At 31.5% G+C, this 18,302-nt stretch overlaps 2 protein-coding genes across 7 annotated transcripts; one reads left to right on the top strand and one right to left on the bottom strand.

Moving 5' to 3' along the window:
- Positions 1–446: 446 nt before the first annotated feature.
- LOC113872947 (WD repeat-containing protein WRAP73) lies at positions 447–4,835 on the bottom strand. Its single transcript, XM_027510850.1, has 6 exons — positions 4,527–4,835; positions 3,692–4,180; positions 2,290–2,511; positions 2,138–2,210; positions 1,360–1,467; positions 447–1,145 (listed from the first exon to the last, which is right to left on the bottom strand). The coding sequence occupies exons 1-6, from the start codon at positions 4,641–4,643 to the stop codon at positions 778–780; spliced, it is 1,377 nt and encodes a 458-aa protein (XP_027366651.1). The 5' UTR covers positions 4,644–4,835; the 3' UTR covers positions 447–777.
- A 4,569-nt stretch (positions 4,836–9,404) lies between these two features.
- Positions 9,405–15,393, top strand: LOC113872040 (protein ANTHESIS POMOTING FACTOR 1). Of its 6 annotated transcripts, none has more exons than XM_027509224.1 (12): positions 9,405–10,237; positions 11,092–11,226; positions 11,318–11,409; positions 11,552–11,652; positions 12,340–12,440; positions 12,530–12,596; positions 12,705–12,804; positions 12,900–13,013; positions 13,131–13,268; positions 13,384–13,468; positions 14,233–14,282; positions 14,988–15,384. In XM_027509224.1, the coding sequence occupies exons 2-12, from the start codon at positions 11,220–11,222 to the stop codon at positions 15,135–15,137; spliced, it is 1,005 nt and encodes a 334-aa protein (XP_027365025.1). In that variant the 5' UTR covers positions 9,405–10,237; positions 11,092–11,219; the 3' UTR covers positions 15,138–15,384. The 6 variants fall into 6 exon arrangements, with proteins under 6 accessions (XP_027365025.1, XP_027365029.1, XP_027365026.1 ...); XM_027509228.1 differs by having other exon boundaries at positions 9,813–10,237; positions 11,092–11,110; positions 11,195–11,409; positions 14,988–15,393; XM_027509225.1 differs by having other exon boundaries at positions 9,813–10,195; positions 14,988–15,320.
- The last annotated feature ends 2,909 nt before the right edge of the window (positions 15,394–18,302 follow it).

Raw genomic sequence — 18,302 nt, 5'->3', positions numbered from 1 at the left:
AGTAATTTATTTTAAAATATATAAATATTTTTAAATTTTTAAAATATTAAAATAATTTTAATCATCAATTTAAAAATGATTAAAATATTTATACAAGTCTATTGACATTGAAGCAAACACCTCGAATAAATTCTGGGTGCATTTGAGTTTACAATTTAATTGTTTATTTATTAAAAAAATATATATCGGTTTATACTGTTAATTTAATCATAAAACTTATTAGCATAAGTTAAAAAATTCACTTTAAAAATCGGGCTAAAAAACTATTAAAATAAGTTTAAAAAATAATAAAAAGCATAAACTAATTCTATTAACTATACATAAGCTCTTTTAAACACTCAAATATAGTTCCAAAAAGTTGAAAAGTTATAAGAAAAAGAAAAACTTTGTGGCATAAACAAAGTATAGACGTAAGTTATAAATACATAATATAGAGGTTGGTTGGCTTAAAAGATCAATAAATATATGCCATTTCAATCAACAATACACTTAAAAAAATCAAACAAAACAGAACAAATTTTAATATATGTTCCTACATCAAGGGCCGAGATGGCCTCCCAAATACTCCTACATAGTTTTGCTCAACACCCCCCCCCCCCAACACCACAATGATTAGCATTGCTCTGCCCAACCAATTGGAGCAAACAACAACAACCAAGATTTTTCCTGCCCAATCAGATCCTAAAGTTTGGACATGAGAGTTTTATCCACCAGATGCAGAGATATAGGGCAGCTCGTATTTACCATCACTTTGTTTCATTCATTCCTTTATAAGCATCAATCATCTGAGCTGTATTCACTAGATTCTGGCAATAAGGGTGCAGTAGCACAGCAGAATGACTCCTTGTCCTTAAGGAGTAGACAACTGCCATCAGAATTCCATTTCAGGTCTGAGACAGTAAATTGTGGTAGAGGAACATGAACACAATAGGCACCAGAGGGGGTCCACATATACAAGTGAGTGCTTCCCGTACAAAGAACAAGGCGAGCGCAAGTCGGGTCCCAAGCCGCTGCCTTGATAGGATCCTTCTGCACTAAGATTGCAGCAAGCTCTAGATGTCGAATATCCCATATCCAAAGTACTGTGGGCATACTATCATTACGAGTACATATGTATTGGCTATCGTTGCTCCATGACAAAATACCTACAGTAAAAATGATTTTAGTCCTATGGGAACCTTCATTTGTAGCTTCCAAGAGCCATCATGCAAACCAGTAACAAAAGACATAATCCCTTCCAGTTTACTACAAAAACAATGCACCTAAGAATCCTACCCATTGCTTCTGTGTGATTATTAAATTATCTAACACGAAAGCTCATAATCTACGGCATTTGAAAATTAGAGAAGCAAAGCTTACCAATTCCTTGTTTGGGGTTAGGTTTCTCAGCAGGAGGCTTTTGGAATGGCAAATTAATAGGAACTTCCATAACCTCATACCTGACTCTAAAGGGTTCTTCTGGCGAATCTGCTTGAAGAAAGAAAAATAAGAAAAAAAAAGAATGTGTCATGAACCAACTATCCTAAAATTTTAAGTTGTTAAGTAAAAGCAGATGAATGATTTCATGCTTATAATTTATAACACAACCCCTCATGCAAGAGGGCTTTGGGCTTGAAGTGGGGACAATGCATTGTGCACATGCCTACCAGCCTTGTGATGAAATGTAACTCTTTATTAGAAAGGAAAACAAGGACCAAACTCTAGACCGCTTGATCCAAGAGACTCTAATACCATGTCATGAACCATGGTATTATCTACGGAAATGAGGAAGAAAATAATGAAAGTGAAAATCCAATGGCTAATGGAATGATCAAGTAACTGGCCTTCACATAGGAAGGAGTTGTTCTTCATATAAATTATAGAAACAGATGAACATGGAATACCAATTTGCCTGTCCAATGGCATAAACAATCTTAGTTGAAATGCCAAGATATGAAAGAAAGAAAATTTCAATTGAAATTTCAAAATTCAGAAGCAAAAGTTCCCTAGCAGAGCTTTATTCAATCAAAAACTAACCTTTAACATAACTCAAGGACTAAAGGATATAGAAACAAAACCTTCAGGGTCCAAAAAGTAGTGTAGTTACCAAAATAAGAAAAACAAGCTGGTTCTCACAGCAATTGTGCTTACTGCTTACCATCGTTCCCTTGGGAAAAATCATCACTCAAACATAGTTCAGACATATCAAGTTGTAACGGCTCATCTACTTCCTGCAATTTCAGGGACAAGGTAAATAAATTTTTCATAAACTGTAACACCACCAACATGAGAAGTGTCAAAAAAGAATACTTTGAAAACAGCAGCATAACAAGGGCCACGGACTGTATATGGGTGCATAAACTCTGCAAATGTCTTCCAAGTTAGGTGATTCAGGACCCGCAGCATCTGGTCATAACTACCCACTGCCAGAAACTGACCACAAGGAGACCAGGACACACTTTTAACTCCCAATCCACTTTCATATGCTTGATACTTGAAAAGGCACCTTCCGTCTGGCGAATAGATTAGAACCTATATCAAACAAAAATGACTAGGTTTGTGTCAAATGTAAGTACAGCATAAATTTCTAACAATAATATACAAAATAGCCAGTGGGTTATACAAAAGCAACAGACTAGGTGACATATAAATAGATATAGAAAACATATGCATCACAATAGATTGTATAATTTAACATGACAAGTGCGTTAATGACATTGATTACACAAATATTTAACCACATTAATTATGTTAACATTGCCCCCTCAAACTTAAGTGGGTGCAATGGGACTGGGAACCAACTTAAGTTTGGGATGTGAAAGTATGCAGGGTGAAATATGGGGATCAGACTGGATCTGAGATCAGAAAAGGAGACCAAACTAGGCCTAACTTAACCTCTAAAACTAGCTCGAGGGGGCAGGACTGTCCAACTCCAAGCTATTATATGAACTTTGGTCATATAATTAGATAATGTAGGATCTTAACAACAGATAGTTTGTGAACTCGATGATTTTTTTCCCCAAGGGAACTAGTCATCCTAAGAGCTTAGGCTGTTAAGGAAGGTGATAATGTTTTTGCTTTTATGTAACATACAGTCTCACACAAAAGCCCTTTGACTTTAAGTCATAGAGGACAGAACTCCTTCTACCCTATGCTGAATTTTTATTTAAATATGGAAAGAATGAGGGCATTGAGAATTGGACTCTTTAACTTATAGAGCAATATGGCTTTAGTACCATTTCAAGGAACCTGTTATCCTAAAACATTAAGCTGGTGGCTGCAATCTTACAAAGATTTTCCATTGATAACTCAAAAAAACTTTGTAATGCAAGAATTTATTAGAAACAATAAAGAGGAAAGAAAAATAAGAGGTTGGGATAAGACATCCTCTTAACACATAAACTAGAGAACTACAATTGAGAATAAAAAGGTTGTCCAGCAAAAGTAACGTTTGCCATTTCAGAAGATACACCCCCCTTTTGATAAAACAAAAAAATAATTGTCATTGATGATGCACTATAATGGAGCCCTAAAATATCTTTTATTTTTCCAATTATTTTACAACAAATAATTGCAAATGCTACACCCAGCTATTGACTTACTCTCCTTCCTCCTCCGACCCTGAGAATTACACAACAGAATCATAATATTTTAATCATAATATTTCAAAATTAGAGGGTTAGAAAATAAAAATAGAATACACAGTCATTACCTTGTATTCAAGCGGTGAATCCCATATAACAATAGCACTGTCATCCGGTGACCATTCAGTATCAGCCAAGTCTAGAGTATCAACTGCAAAACTGCCCATGATTTCCCAAGTGTGACAAGATAACAGATTTATATAGTCCTTGCAATCACGCCTTGTGCAAATTGCTGCAAATTTTCCATCCCGTGTGAAAGAGACTCCCTTGGAAGCATGTTTTGGCCACTGCACATGCACACAAGCTGTGTTTACCAATGACCAAACGGTTAAACGCAACTGGAACTCCGATGTAGTGAGTATGTGGCGGCTATCTGGGCTCCACCTAGCATATGCAATACCAGCAGGACCTTCATCTATCTTGCATGTCCATTCAGGCTGGGTCAGTGACCAAGCCTGGATCATTGGCCTCTTATAGAGACCACAAAGAATATATTCTGAATCAAGGGCCCATTCAATATAGCTAATCTTGTCCAAGCACGAAAACAATTGCACAACCTGCATATCATAATTGCAAACCACGAAATCAATGTCTCCGATTCATCAATTTTAATGTTTATATTGTGTTCCAGGAACATCTAAGTCCCCATTGAGTAAAATTAATTTTAATGAAATTGATTTTAAACCATTAAACTAAATTGAGATACGTGCATAAATTAATCTGAATCGTGTAGTTTTATTGAAATGTGCATTTTGCATTAGACAGTACATTATTAATTTTCTAGCTGAGAAACAAACAAGCCCTAAGTTCCTGAAATTGGAAACATCAAACAGTGCACTCTAGCGAGGGATTCACAAAACAAAACTAGGAATGAAAAATGATGCAGCGTTAGAAGAAGAGAACCTTGAAAGAGAGGGTGTCGCGAATGACGAGGCGATAATCGACGGCGACGGCGATGAAGCGAGCATTGGGAGAGAAAGAAGAGGGACCCGTTTGCTTGTAAGATTCAGTGAACTCCATCGATCACCGAATCAAGGTTTGACTTCAATTTTGAACTTCACGCGCCATAAGTTAAGGTGGCGCGTTGAGATATGCAATTCAAAATCAAATGCTGAAAGAACAGAACAGAAAAACACAGAGAAAGCGAGTGAGTGAGTAGATCTGGAAGCGTATGTTGGGGTTGGTTCATTCTTTTAAGAAACACTTTCAAATTCTTTTATGCAATTAAATGGACCGTTAGGCTTCGTTGTTACTTTCAATACTTAGTTATCATTACTATCAACTAAGTTTACAGTACCCACTTTTCGAAATTAATTTTTAAAATTAATTTTTTATATTTTCAAAATTATCCATTATTTTTAAAAATAGGTTTTGAAAATTAAGATTCTACAATCTCAAAAATTAATTTTTTATATTTCTGAAAAATATTTTTTAAATTTATTAATTATTTTCAAAAATAAGTTTTTGAAATTAAAATTCTACACTTCTAAAAATTAATTTTCACGATATTTAATATTTTCAAAATTAAATTTTTTGAATTTAAGATTTTATATAAAGGATATTTTAGAAAAAATATATATAATTTTTTTAATAGAGATGTGAAAAAGATTTTAAAAAATACAAAAAATGTTTATACTTGTGATTAAAAAAATAATAATTAAATATTTACTTTATTCTTAAAATAATACATATTAAATATTTAAATTATTTAAATTTTAAAATGTCATGTTAGTTTTTAATTATCTTTTTTATTATTTGAATCCTTTAACTATGTGTGTGTATATATATATATATATATTGAAAATTTTAGTTTTTAAAATTATTATTTGTTAGTCATTATAATTTTTTATTCTTAAAACATTTTATTTATCTATTTTTTTTTACTTTTTTAATACTACAATCGCAAAAAAAAACTATTATTGTTGGTCACTATTTATATTTATATTTTTGTTATTGCAATTTGACAATTTTAAATAGATCTTTAAAAAAGTTGTGATTTTAGGAGTTTATACTCAACTATATTTAATGTCATTTTAGGCCGAAGAAACATAACTAAGTGAATCAAATTATTAAAAATTAACTAGCCAATTTAGTTAACCAGAAAGTATTTGAATAGCTTGATATTTTGGCAACCAAAACATAAAACTTAAGTTGATTTAGGCAACTAATTGGAAGTATAAAAAATATCCTCCTATGATGTAGATGTAATTGTTCAAATATTATTCAAAAAAGGTCAAGTATGTGATATGAAACTTAGTTATTTTCACGGCAAGTCTACTCTTTATTCTCTTTGAACATGCCTAGACATGTCACAGAAACCCACACACTTTTCTTTTAACTTCTAAAACACTAAACAACTAAGGATGTACTCAAAATAGTCAAAGCTCCACTAGACGACCCTACCAAAACAGCAAAGAATCTTCTAGTTCATTTAAGTCCCTATATTACACACAAGAGAAGCATCTTTGGGGGACTAAATGGAAGTTTTCAAGAGGATCTCAAGAAGCATGTGGAAGGAAGAAAGAACGACCACACACCAAAGCACACAAAAAAAAGTCAAACAAGATAAGAGAACGGAGTATTACATGTAACCTAAGGAGTATACTTGCTAAACGAATGAATTAGTAAGTCAAGAGAGTCCCTTATCTCTTTATTTCGATAAGAAATACTGAAAAATTGGTTAAAAGGTTTAAATTTGTTTAATGAAAAGATTAAGACTAAAAAATTGTTTAAAATAACGGTAACAAAAATTAAACGGTTCAATTTTAGTAAAATTATTGAACTATAATTTCTATTAAATCCTCAAAGAATGATCACAGTTTATATATGAAATAATCCTTTAAGGATATGTTGAGTTAATCTTAAAATTACTCAAAAATCATAAAAATTAGTTTATCGTAATGTACTATATTGATCTTAAAACTTGTTGTTTTAATAAGCTTTACAGGAGAAACATATTTTATTTGAGTTTATATTATTTATTTTCTTTATATTTCTGTTATTATTACATATTTTTAAAACTGAATTCTCATATAAAAATTATTCTTGATATTTTATTTGAAAATTTTAAGTTTTTATTATTTACCATCAAATCTATTTGAAGATTGTTGCTAATAAAGCATTATTGTTATTTTCTTTGAATGAACTATTGTTTTAACTAAAGTTTTAGTATGATACTTATTAAATCATCCTTAATTTTGTTTCTCATGAATTTTTCCTTTTACCCTATGGTATTAAGTGGTCATTTTGCTTTTTGTTGTAATTTTATAGTCAAGTTGTTATTATATGATTCTATTGTCAATTAGTTTAGAAAAAAAATCATAGGTGAGTCAAGAAATTATTATCAATACAGGGATGAAATTTATGATTTAAAACTTGAAAAAAATAAATTAAGAAATAATATGGAAATATATGCAAAGTGTTGGTCAAGAAAATAAAGTTTCAAAATTATTAATGGATTATACTATCACCAAAGGAGTAAATGACTTGGGGAACTTATTATCCCAAGTTGGAATCACGTGATAGCATCCATAAATTGTGGAATGAAGCTTGAAAAAAAATTCCTAAAGATTACTTGGAGAAGAATTTACCTAATCAACGCTGTGAATTTTTTTACCAAAATTGACTAAACTTTTGACCAAGTGAAATAAGTGTGAAAGTAAAATTAAAATCGTTGCTTTTGAATGTGTGAGACATGTGAGAACACTATATAATTTGTGCCTTATTTAAAACATAACACTAATTTGATAAAAGTGACATCCTTGCAATTTAGCAAAGTATAAGAGTTAAATTGTAAGTTTTAAAAGTATGATAGTAAATTAGGATAAATTCAAGAAAATATTATTTGATTAAAGTATTACTTATTTGAGTAATATAAACTATTTTAAAACAATTTAGAGAAAGAGTTAGTTAAAAGGTAAATTTTTGCTAAAACTAGTGTTAATTTAGTACTTTCTACCACTAGGATAAAGAATTACACATGTAAGCTAAGTTAAGAAGAAATTAATTTAATTTTATAGATTTTTCAAATAAAATATACTTAAATAAAGATAACAACACTAGTTTCATAATTTTTTTAACATGAATCAAGTAAGCTATAAATGTTCAAAATAGAGATTCAATGAGAAAATAGTTAAGCTACATGCATGACAATGAATCTTCCTCCTAAACAAAAGGGATTATGTGATTGATTAAGTGCACAACTGAAAAATAAATACCCATAATCTACAATGATTGAAAAATTATAATACATAAAAAGTAGTTGAATAACATTAAGTATAATAGTATAACAAATAATATTGGTTTGACCATAAAAAATAGTAAAATAGTCCTGACAAGAGATCAAGCATAATTAACTTGTGATACTAACAATGGATAAAATGTTGGACTATCTTTACATGTAGTAGATCATATTGAGATTAGTTGAAGTTTATAATGCTAAAAGTAACCACACAAATTAATATTAATGTGTAATGTAAGAATGTGATCTCAAAAGGATTGATTTACCTTGCGGCATTGTTTGAACTACGAGCACATAACTCTTAGTCATTCAACCATAAAAAATAAACATTAATATAGATAATTAATTACTCTGTAGAAAAACTTTGAAAAAAAAATAGAAGAATTTTTATGTTAGCATGAATAGATTAGAAAGGAGCTGTTTCTATTATTTAGTAATGCATATTTTCATATAAAATATTTTGTGTTGTATATACTTACCCTTCTGTTTCATGTGTCTCTTTTGCATGAACAAAGAGTACGATTACAATTCTGTCAATCAGACTATCATTTTTACAAGAAATGTGCAGGATATACATTCAGAAACATAGATAACCCTTTCGCTGCTCTGTTGATAGTGATTGACTTACTTAGGAGTGAGATAACCTTTCCTCTTAATCGTGCTTTGTAGTATTTAAGCTTCTAGATAGATAGTCTTGACTTTGGGTTTGGTGGTAGTGGACATGGTCACTAGCCTGGAGTGGATGAACCCCTTTTACCTTACTTTATGTATAATATTCTAAATTTTAGACATGCACTATATTTTTCTTGGAGTATAAGGAAAAAGAAAGTACGTCTCAGTGCATGTCTAATTCTAGGTGGAAAGGAGTCGAGAATGAGATGGGCATCGGTTAGGTGTGGTCGGTTTCAGGCCAAAATTACTCAATTCGAAAGTAATTGTCAAGTGAAATATGAAAGAGTAACGAGAAGGAGTGGTGCAAAGAGGAGCCAGGAAAAGAGGAATAACGCAGAGATCTACTCATGCTCTCTTCTTATTTCTCAACCTATTTCTTCCTCTTCTTTGGCTTCCTTTTCTTCAACATGCCACTATGGTCTCAATCTAAACCTCACGCTGCCATTGCATTTATGAAACCAACCTGAGATTAATTTTTCATCCTCTTGTATTCAAGTTTGAGGTGGTTGAAAAGAAAAAAACAGAAAGAAAAAATAGTAACTTGGGTAACTATATGAGCTTGAAAAGCACAAAAACACAGAGAATTTGAACTTGAAGTGGTTGTTGGTGGGTTGTTCTTAAAGCTGAAAGGGAAGGGAGAATAGAAAATGAGGCCTAAAATGTCATGCAAATTGAAACATATAATATTAAAACATAGCATGGGACAAATGAGAGAGAAAGTAGAAATAGAATTTGATAGATGTTGGAGAGAAAAGACAAATGAGAGATAGAGAGACAATTTATGTGTAATGTTATGCGTTTCAATGGAAGAGAAAAAGAAAAGGCTAATAATCTATCTATAAAATACATTTTTTCAGTCGAATATAGGTACAGTTGGATGTTCAATTTTAAAAACCGAATTATTCAAATCCAATCCAGCATTTTGAGTTGAGTCATCCCTATTCTATTTCTGATGCATGAAATTACAGATATGGAAGCTACTGATATGTTTGGAATTGTGTGAAAAATCAGTGTGGTTGCAGAATCGGTTAGGGTAAAGAATGGTACAATATTGGTTTTTGAGAGACCAGTTCTCTTCCTCAAGTCACTGACGAATGCAATACCCACTCCATTCCCCATCTCCATTTATAGTTCCTGTAACTACCCCTCCTTAGTCCTTCACAAACTATCTAATTATAACTGTCAACAAATCAATCATTTTGTTACAGTAACAGTGGTCAATAGCGCGCGCTAGCGCCGGTGCGGAGCAGCTCCCTGCCGCGACGCGAAGTGGTTGCGGTGTTGTGTAGTGGCTGGAGTGGCGGCCGCTATTGCAGAAAATTGCGGCTGTTTTCTGAAAGTTAGAAGGCTTTTCAGGGGGCAATCTTGGGATTTCACCCCTTTTACATTGCCATTTTCCGCACGTCTTTCTATCATTCGAATTCTGCATGCTCGAACCCTAGGTGCTCCCATTCACCATCTCCGATAACTTCTGCTTCGCCCGACGACCTTCACAGTGGCCGACATCCTCTTCCGGCCAAAATCTGGTGCGGGTCACCATTCCGCCCTAGTTCTGGTCATCTTCATCTCTGGCGACGTCATTTTCGACGTGACCCATCTGCGTTAGGAGCTGTTCTTCGGCCCAAATCCGGCGCTGTTTACTATTTCCAGCCAAGTTTTGGTCAGCTTCTTCATTTCTAGCAAGACGCACATGCTTTTTTTGGTGAAACCATCTTCTTCACTTTTGTTATGTTTTTCTTCTCTGTTTTGTTCTTGACGCGTCTTATGTTCTCAAACTATGACTTTGATAATTTATTATGATTATGTCTTTAATTTGGGTGTGTAGTATAATTTATAATAGGTGTATTTCAAATCTCAGAATATCGGTCATCCTGCTATATGCTATCTCACTATAGTAGTTTTGGGGTCGGCTGTTCCGCGCCGCTGTCTGGGTTTGACTAGTATGGGGTACATCTTAGTAAAAGGGGTCTCTGTCTACCATAAAACCCATAGAATCAGAAATCATTTGCCTAACCCAGTCAACTTGGAAGAGAGAACCAGAAAAGAAATCACCATATTATAGAATACCAAAATTAGGAAGGTTGAGCCATTTGGGGTTGTGGCCCCTGTCAGCCCCTTTTGTTTTATCCATTGTAGTTTTCCTTCCTTCATGGGCACTGACTACTGCCATAAACCTCCATTGCAATGCTAGTATGTGTGTGTGTGTCTATTTATATATATATATAATTTTGATAAAATGAAAAAGAAAGTTTATCATATTAAGAACACAGCTTAAAATTACAAAAAAGCATTATAACTTAAACATGAAGAGTTCCCTGGCATAACCAGATTACAGCCCAATCAGTGGAAGCTCATGTTGGGATAAATGGGGCCATCAAATTAAAGCAAAAGAGTCCTAGTAACGAGAATACTGAGACCTAATTAAGGACCATTTAACATATTTAATTATTTTAAAAATAGTGAATAATTTTTTATTTTTTATAATAACTTTTTTATGAGAATGAGATACTTTCTATTTGATGGCAGTTATTTACAAGTCCCAACTAATATTTTCAGGCATTTGAATTTTGAAGACGTAAGGAGTTGGATTAAGGTTTCTTTCAAAGTTTTGTTCAGGCATTCACAATCATATTCCACTTAATCTTCCTTGGCTTTTCAGATAAAAGACGAAGTTCAGCTCTAAAATGGGTGGTATTTCAAAATTGTTGATTTTTTGTGTTATATTATGGCCCTGTTCTATTTGCTTTTGTCCCCAGTTTTCTTACATCTTGAGTGTCTGTAGGGACACAAGTGGAGAGAGAAGAGAAGGTTTCTTTGGAGCTGAGTGAAGAAATTCTTCAGAGTATGGAAGTAGGGATGGCCTTTAAGGACTATGTGAGCATTTCTACCATTACGTTGTTTTTTAATATATTAGATCTGTGTTTCAAATGTTTGGGGACAGCTAGGATTCTGCAGCCTGAAATCTCTCTCGTCACTGCATGTTTTTCTTTAATTCTTTTACTTGCATTTTTTTCAGAATGGTAGAATTAGTTCGTTGGATTTTCACAGGGCATCCAGTTATTTAGTGACTGCTAGTGATGATGAATCCATTCGTTTGTATGATGTTACTGGTGGAACGTAAGCCTCCATTTTATTTATTTCTTTTATTATGTAGACAATTGAATGAATGCAATTATTTTCCTTATCATTTCTCTACTTTGTTGCTGTCTTTGTGCTGTGCTGTTTTATTTTGAAATTTGAAGTGTATATGACACTTCATTAGCTATATAGGCAACTGTTTGACTTCAAAATCCTAATATATAGATGTTTGCATATGTTAAAATGTTCTTAGATTTATGCATTTAATTTGTTGATCATGAATTTATACTTTTATATTACTTTGTTATCTGTATATGTTATGTTTAATTATTGATCGGTGGCATACACGAGACGGTTTGATTTACAATATAGAAATTAAGCTTTCCAATTTGCAATTTGAATCCCGATTTGATGACCTTGATTTGATAAGCTATATCCAAGAAACTTTAAATAAGCTAAAAACAACTTATGAAAGTCATAAGTTTAAGAGCTCTTCGACACAACCTAAATAATTTTGAGGATTGTTGAGTAAATAAAGCATGATTAAGAAATTTATGATATTGTTATCCCTGTTGTTAACTTCTTTGAAATTAAATTATTTTCATAATATTGCATTTTAAAGTTGCATGTCATCCATATTTTTCTTGCCACTTTTTTTTTTTTTTTCCTAATTGATCTATATGTATTCATCTTAACGAGTTTTTGAGATTTCTTAGTTGTCACCAGATGTTTGAAGACAATTAACAGCAAGAAGTATGGGGTTGACCTGGTTTGCTTCACGTCTCATCCTACAACTGTCATCTACTCTTCAAAAAATGGTTGGGATGGTATGTTTCTTACTTATTTCCATCTTCAATATCTTTGATAACCAGTAAATTTTTGTTTGCTCATTACAAAAATGTTTTAATCGATCCAGAATCTTTGCGCCTTCTATCATTGCATGATAACAAGTATTTGAGATATTTCAAAGGTCACCATGACAGGTTTGATATCTGGCATTTATACCTTCAAATATCATATCATATCATATGATACAGTGCTCATGTTCAGTCCATTTTGTTGGTGTAAATTAATTTTTGTTCTTTCCCTAGGGTTGTATCACTTAGCTTGTGCTCTCGGAAAGAATGCTTTATATCTGGATCTGTAGATCGAACTGTCTTACTATGGGATCAAAGGGCTGAGAAGTGCCAGGTAGTGGCATGTGCCAGCAGTTGCCTGTTTATTCCTTATATATCTAATAAATCATATACCTATTTTAGGTGCTTCTTATTTTTGAAACAAAATAGGGACTTTTGCGTGTACAAGGAAGGCCTGCTATATCATATGATGATCAGGGGCTTGTCTTTGCAATTGCCTTCGGAGGATACATGAGAATGTTTGATGCTCGCAAGTATGAAAAGGTTTGCAAATTCCACTTGAAAATATGTACAAAGCTTCACTTTTGTTGTTTGTTAATCTGAATGTTCATTGTTGTGACGTACACTAATAATCTAAATGGTGAAATTCGCTCACGACAGGGTCCATTTGAGATATTTTCTGTTGGGGGAGATATTTCTGATGCAAATGTTGTGAAATTTAGTAATGACGGGCGACTCATGCTGTTGACAACTGCAGATGGACACATTCACATACTAGACTCATTTCGTGGCACACTTGTCAGTGTCTTCCTTGTTAACTTAGTCCACTTCTACTTCTTTCAGTAAATTTATATATGCTTTGAAAGGCTTTCTTTGTGAATTGTGATTGTTCTCTCTTATTATGTGTATATAGTTATCCACATATAATGTCCCACCTGTCTCATGCAACTCCACATTAGAAGCTTCTTTCAGCCCTGAGGGAATGTTTGTAATATCAGGTAAGCATTTTTTAATCACTCAAATTTTCTCATCATTATTCACTTGGTAAACTCATTGTTTTCTCATTATTTTTGGCACATTGACCTTTCTGTTTTTGGGAGATGGCACATAGAACTTTATCACCCTGCTATTTCTTCCCTGAAATCATGTTTTGGAAGAAAGCTTTAGATATATATGGTAAAGACAACATACTGAAGAAAAGAAAATAAAGCTCTGGGAACCACAATTTCCTTGCCCAAGCCCGAGGCTGTATTACTCATGAATTTTTCTCCCTACCTCACTTCTCCCCTCTCTCCCTCCTTATAACCAAATTCCCCATTTCCAAACCCCATCATGGGCATACACCATCCTGTCCAGTCGGTGTAACTAACTTTTATCCATATCCTTCGCCACTGGTTCCTCTGGTTTCTCTCTTAACTCCGTCCCCACGCATTTAACCTGCTGACCTGATAACACTTCTTCATTATTTGATATTTTAGGCCTAAGAGTCTCATAAATATATGATTATTTTCAAAATTTCATGCAGCATGTCATTTTTTTCTCTAATGTTTTCAATTCTCTCTTTTGGAAATTTGGTTTTTAATCAAGCTTAACAGCGTCCTGTGATTCATGTAACTGACGTCACCTAGCGGGATAAAACTTGGTTGTTATTGTTTGTGTTTTCAGTTCTCTTGCCTACTTATGTAATCCTGTTGGTTCTGCATACTGGCTGTGCTGGTTTGTTATGCTAAACTTACGCTTTTATGCTTGGAAACTTTGACAGGTTCTGGGGATGGCAGCATCTATGCATGGAGTGTTCGAAGTGGCAAAGAAGTATGATAAGCTATACTGTTTTTTTTCTGCCTTTTATAACTATTCTTCTTTCTTTATATATTTTTGTTTATATTTGTAATTTAATATATTGTTAATATAATTATTCTCCAGTGAGGATAATATGCTTTCAACGTTATAAGCCATTTTTTTTTCTCTTTTTTTTTCACTAAGAATTTTTTAGAATGTTCCTTTATTGTGAATATAGCAATTTCTTTCCTAATTCCAAACTGTTTATAATCGTCTGAAACATGAGCACAGAAGAAAACACTCATTATATGCTGTTATAACAACTAATAAATTAATTATTACCTGTACATGACTGTGTTTTCTTTTTTCTTCATGTGTGCCTACAGTATGTATTGAGGTGTCACATTTGATGGGATAGGAGATAGTTTTCACTGTTAATTACTTTTTGGCTTTTGTAAATTTTTTTCCTCCTGAATCAGTTTGATTATCTAGATATAACCGAAAAGATAGTATTCTGAAGCCTGTGAAGTTGCATGTGAAATTTTGATTTTGTGTGTATACTGAAGCATAAGTTTTGCAACCAAAACAATGTAATGGTTGTGTATGGCTGAAAAAAAGTGACTGCATGTGTTTAGGTTTGGTGTCAAAAGCTTCTTTGGCTAACAGCATGGTATACTTTCCCCTTGTGGAATTTGAGTTTGAATAGTAGTACTAAATGTGACTTATTTCCTTGTTTAGGTTGCAAGTTGGAGGAGTGCAACTTCTGATACTGGACCTCCCGTTATAAAGTGGGCTCCTGGAAGTCTTATGTTTGCTACTGGATCTTCTGAGCTGTCATTCTGGATTCCAGATTTGTCTAAATTGGGAGCTTATGTTGGAAGAAAGTAGAAACAATACATGATAAAGCGATTGTTTGCCCATCAACCCACTGAAAGGTCATATTTTTTATTAATACTAGACTAAGTGACAAATTCTGCCCTGGCTTGTAAATATCTTTTCCAGTGGGCAACATATATTTCATTGCGCCTCCTAAACTGTGTACAAGTTGAGATATCTAAATGTACATCTTTCTGCCAGCATGCTTTTGATGTTTGTTTGATTATGATTGCTTCAGTATACTAATACATTGTTTTACCCTTCTGCTGTGATAAGGCTTTAGTTTGTTTCTTCCTCGAAAACTAATGAAGGAATTAGAACCAACTTTGTTTTATGATTTAATTCCTGTCTAGCGGAAAATAGCCACATTAGCACTTCTCCGGGGTACTAAAACAGATTTTTGAAACTTATTTTTGGAAATGGTTAGTTATTTCAGAAATTAATTATTAGAAGTGTAAAAACTAAATTTCAGAAATTACTTTCCATAACTGTAGAATCTTAAATTCAAAAACTTATTTTTAGAAATGGTTAATAATTCTGAAAATTAATTTTTATATGTATAAAATCTTAATTCTGAAAATTAATTTTTAAAGGTGTAGAATCTTAATTTTGAAAATCTATTTCTGGAAATGGTTAATAAATTTGAAAAAATATTTTTAAAAGTGTAGACTTTTAATTTTGAAAATAATTTTTGAAACAAGTTAATAATTCTGACAATTAATATTCATAAGTGTAAAATTCTAATTCTAGAAATTTATTTTCAAAAGAGTACTGATATTGATATGTTGATGAAGATCAAAGATGTCATGTTTTTACAATAAATTTATTTTTTTATATTACATTTAAAATAATGGAAATGTTTGGAGGATAATGATACTTGAAATTCGTTTGATGATGTCATGAAAGAACAACAACAAAAATTATTAGTAAAAATGAGAAATGAAATTCGAAAATCGAAAAGAAAAGGAAAATATTTCAAAAATTGAAACAAAAATAAAAAAATTATTAAAAGTAATTTTAAAATATGTAAAAGAATTATATAAAGTGTAAAAAGAAAAAAATAGGTTGGAAAAATCAATCCCATTTTAAACTCACGTTATATCCAACATTTGATGTGCTTTTTTATTTTTCTTAAACCTGTATTCTGAAGTTACATTATATCCAACTTAGTATGTGATTTGATGTTTGATTGTGTTTTTTTTCTTTCAAAAAATAGTTTTTGTTTGTCGTTTATAAAACAATGTAATTAAAAGAAAAAAGGCGTGCTTTTTTTTTTTTCAGTTTTAAAAATAGTTCGTAAAGAGCCATCAAATTTTTTTTAAAGGTCTTGAAAATTGCTTTAAAGAAGGTTCTAATAATTAAATTAATCAAAATAACTTGAACATATTTTTTAAAGTTGTGGTTTTTATTTTTAGTATCGCAAATGTGTAAACATATGACGTAAAAACTTTTCTTCTTTATACTTTATCAAATAAACTTTCTCTATCATTTTTAAAAATAGTTTCCAAAAAATATTTTTGTAAACTAGTTTTAAAGGGAAAAACAAAACATAGTAGCAAACAAAAAATTAAATCGTTATTTATTTAAACGATTTGATAAAATTGCTTTTCTACTAATTAAGAAATTGTAAAATAATTTCTTAGACTTTATTTTTAATATATTTTCTTTCATTAACTCTTGTTATTGTTTATTTTTAAGGTTTAAATAATTTCAGTTCTACAAAATATAATATTTTCATTTAAATTTTATAAAAATGTTATTTATTTTTAATCTCTATATTTACTAAAAAACTTAATTTTATTTTTTATATGAAATAAGAACATGTAATTTGTGGTAAAAACTAAACAATTCTTAGAAATTAAAAGCATGCTTGCTTTCCATTTTAAAAACAATTTTCTATTTTTAAAAATATAATATAATATAAATTTGTATTATATTTTATTTAATAAAAAATCATATTTTCAAATATTAAAAATATTTAAGCATATTAATCATAAGTTTCATTGGCCAACGAGTGCAATCTATTGTGTAACAGAAGGTGTTCAAAGTGCAATAAGTCAAGAATCTCAAAATTGAAGAAATAAGAAAAAAAAAAAGGATATTTTGTTTTGATTTTTAAAAAGAACTTTCTTTTTTTAAAAACCAAAACAAACATGTTTAAAGATTCTGTGTTTTTTTAAGTGTAATTTGAGTGATCTAAGTATCTAACTAGTGGGCAAGGGTCAGTGAACCACTTATTTTTCTGATGTAATAGTTCCTTTTGGATCTCATGTGTTAGGGACCATTTATTTTGTAATTATTATACAACACTTGTTAATTTAATACTACTTTGATCAGTTCCCGAGGAGTAAGCTCTTTTAATTAGTATCAGCGTTTTGATTCCATTTCTGCTATTACCATTTTTTCTTAAGCATGTAATTTTATCTAAAATAAAAAATTATATATAATAATTTTTATTAGAAAAACACTGAATTAAATTGATATTATTAAGTACTATAATTTTTAATTAAAAATATTATATGCAAATTTTAATTATTAAATCAGCTGCCTAAACAAGGGCACAAAGTGCCTTCATTCACTTCAAATACAAATATTATAATTAACAAGCCGACCATTAGAAAATTAACTCATGTCACATGAAATCATAGCACATCTATCCTGACCAAATTATGTATTAACTCCATTACCAACAATTAATTACAAATTACGATTCAAAACATACACAACACAACTATCTATTCTTACACGTATAAGGGACTAAAGCACACTTAAGTTGAAATTAAGCAACACGTATAAGAAGACTAAATGCATATTTTAAATCAATGTATTTACTATTATCTAGAAATTAAACTAAAAAAGAAAATAATGGAAATTAGGTGCTTTTTAGTGTCTTTTTCTTTCTTCAGTAGTTGCTCTATAAACAATAATAATTAAAATTCACTTAAAAATCAAAGTTAGTGGGTTCAATTGCAATACACTGAACATAGCACACTTACAATTCACGTAAAATTAGCTTCACGTAAAATTAGCTGTTCCTTGCAATATTTACAAGACAATTAATGGGATGATAACCTTAAACAACATCATTAGGGAAATCTTGGAACCATCAAGTAAAAAGCAGTGGCTCTGGTGAAAGAGAATGCGTATAGTTTCTCAGAAATTAAGGAAACCCCATAA

This window comes from Abrus precatorius, unplaced genomic scaffold, assembly GCF_003935025.1.
Source record: "Abrus precatorius isolate BTA unplaced genomic scaffold, Abrus_2018 Scaffold7, whole genome shotgun sequence".
NCBI lineage: Eukaryota > Viridiplantae > Streptophyta > Magnoliopsida > Fabales > Fabaceae > Abrus > Abrus precatorius.
Note: the sequence above shows the minus strand (reverse complement) of the source record. Positions and strands in the feature narration are given on the sequence as shown.

Coding starts and splice junctions, on each gene's coding strand:
- LOC113872947 (XM_027510850.1), bottom strand. CDS start 4,643: ATGGAGTTCACTGAATCTTACAAGCAAACGGGTCCCTCTTCTTTCTCT. Junction 4,181..4,526: donor GCGACACCCTCTCTTTCAAG/GTTCTCTTCTTC, acceptor TATGATATGCAG/GTTGTGCAATTGTTTTCGTG. Junction 2,512..3,691: donor ATTCACCGCTTGAATACAAG/GTAATGACTGTG, acceptor TGTTTGATATAG/GTTCTAATCTATTCGCCAGA.
- LOC113872040 (XM_027509224.1), top strand. Junction 12,597..12,704: donor TTCAAAGGTCACCATGACAG/GTTTGATATCTG, acceptor TTCTTTCCCTAG/GGTTGTATCACTTAGCTTGT. Junction 14,283..14,987: donor GTGTTCGAAGTGGCAAAGAA/GTATGATAAGCT, acceptor TTCCTTGTTTAG/GTTGCAAGTTGGAGGAGTGC.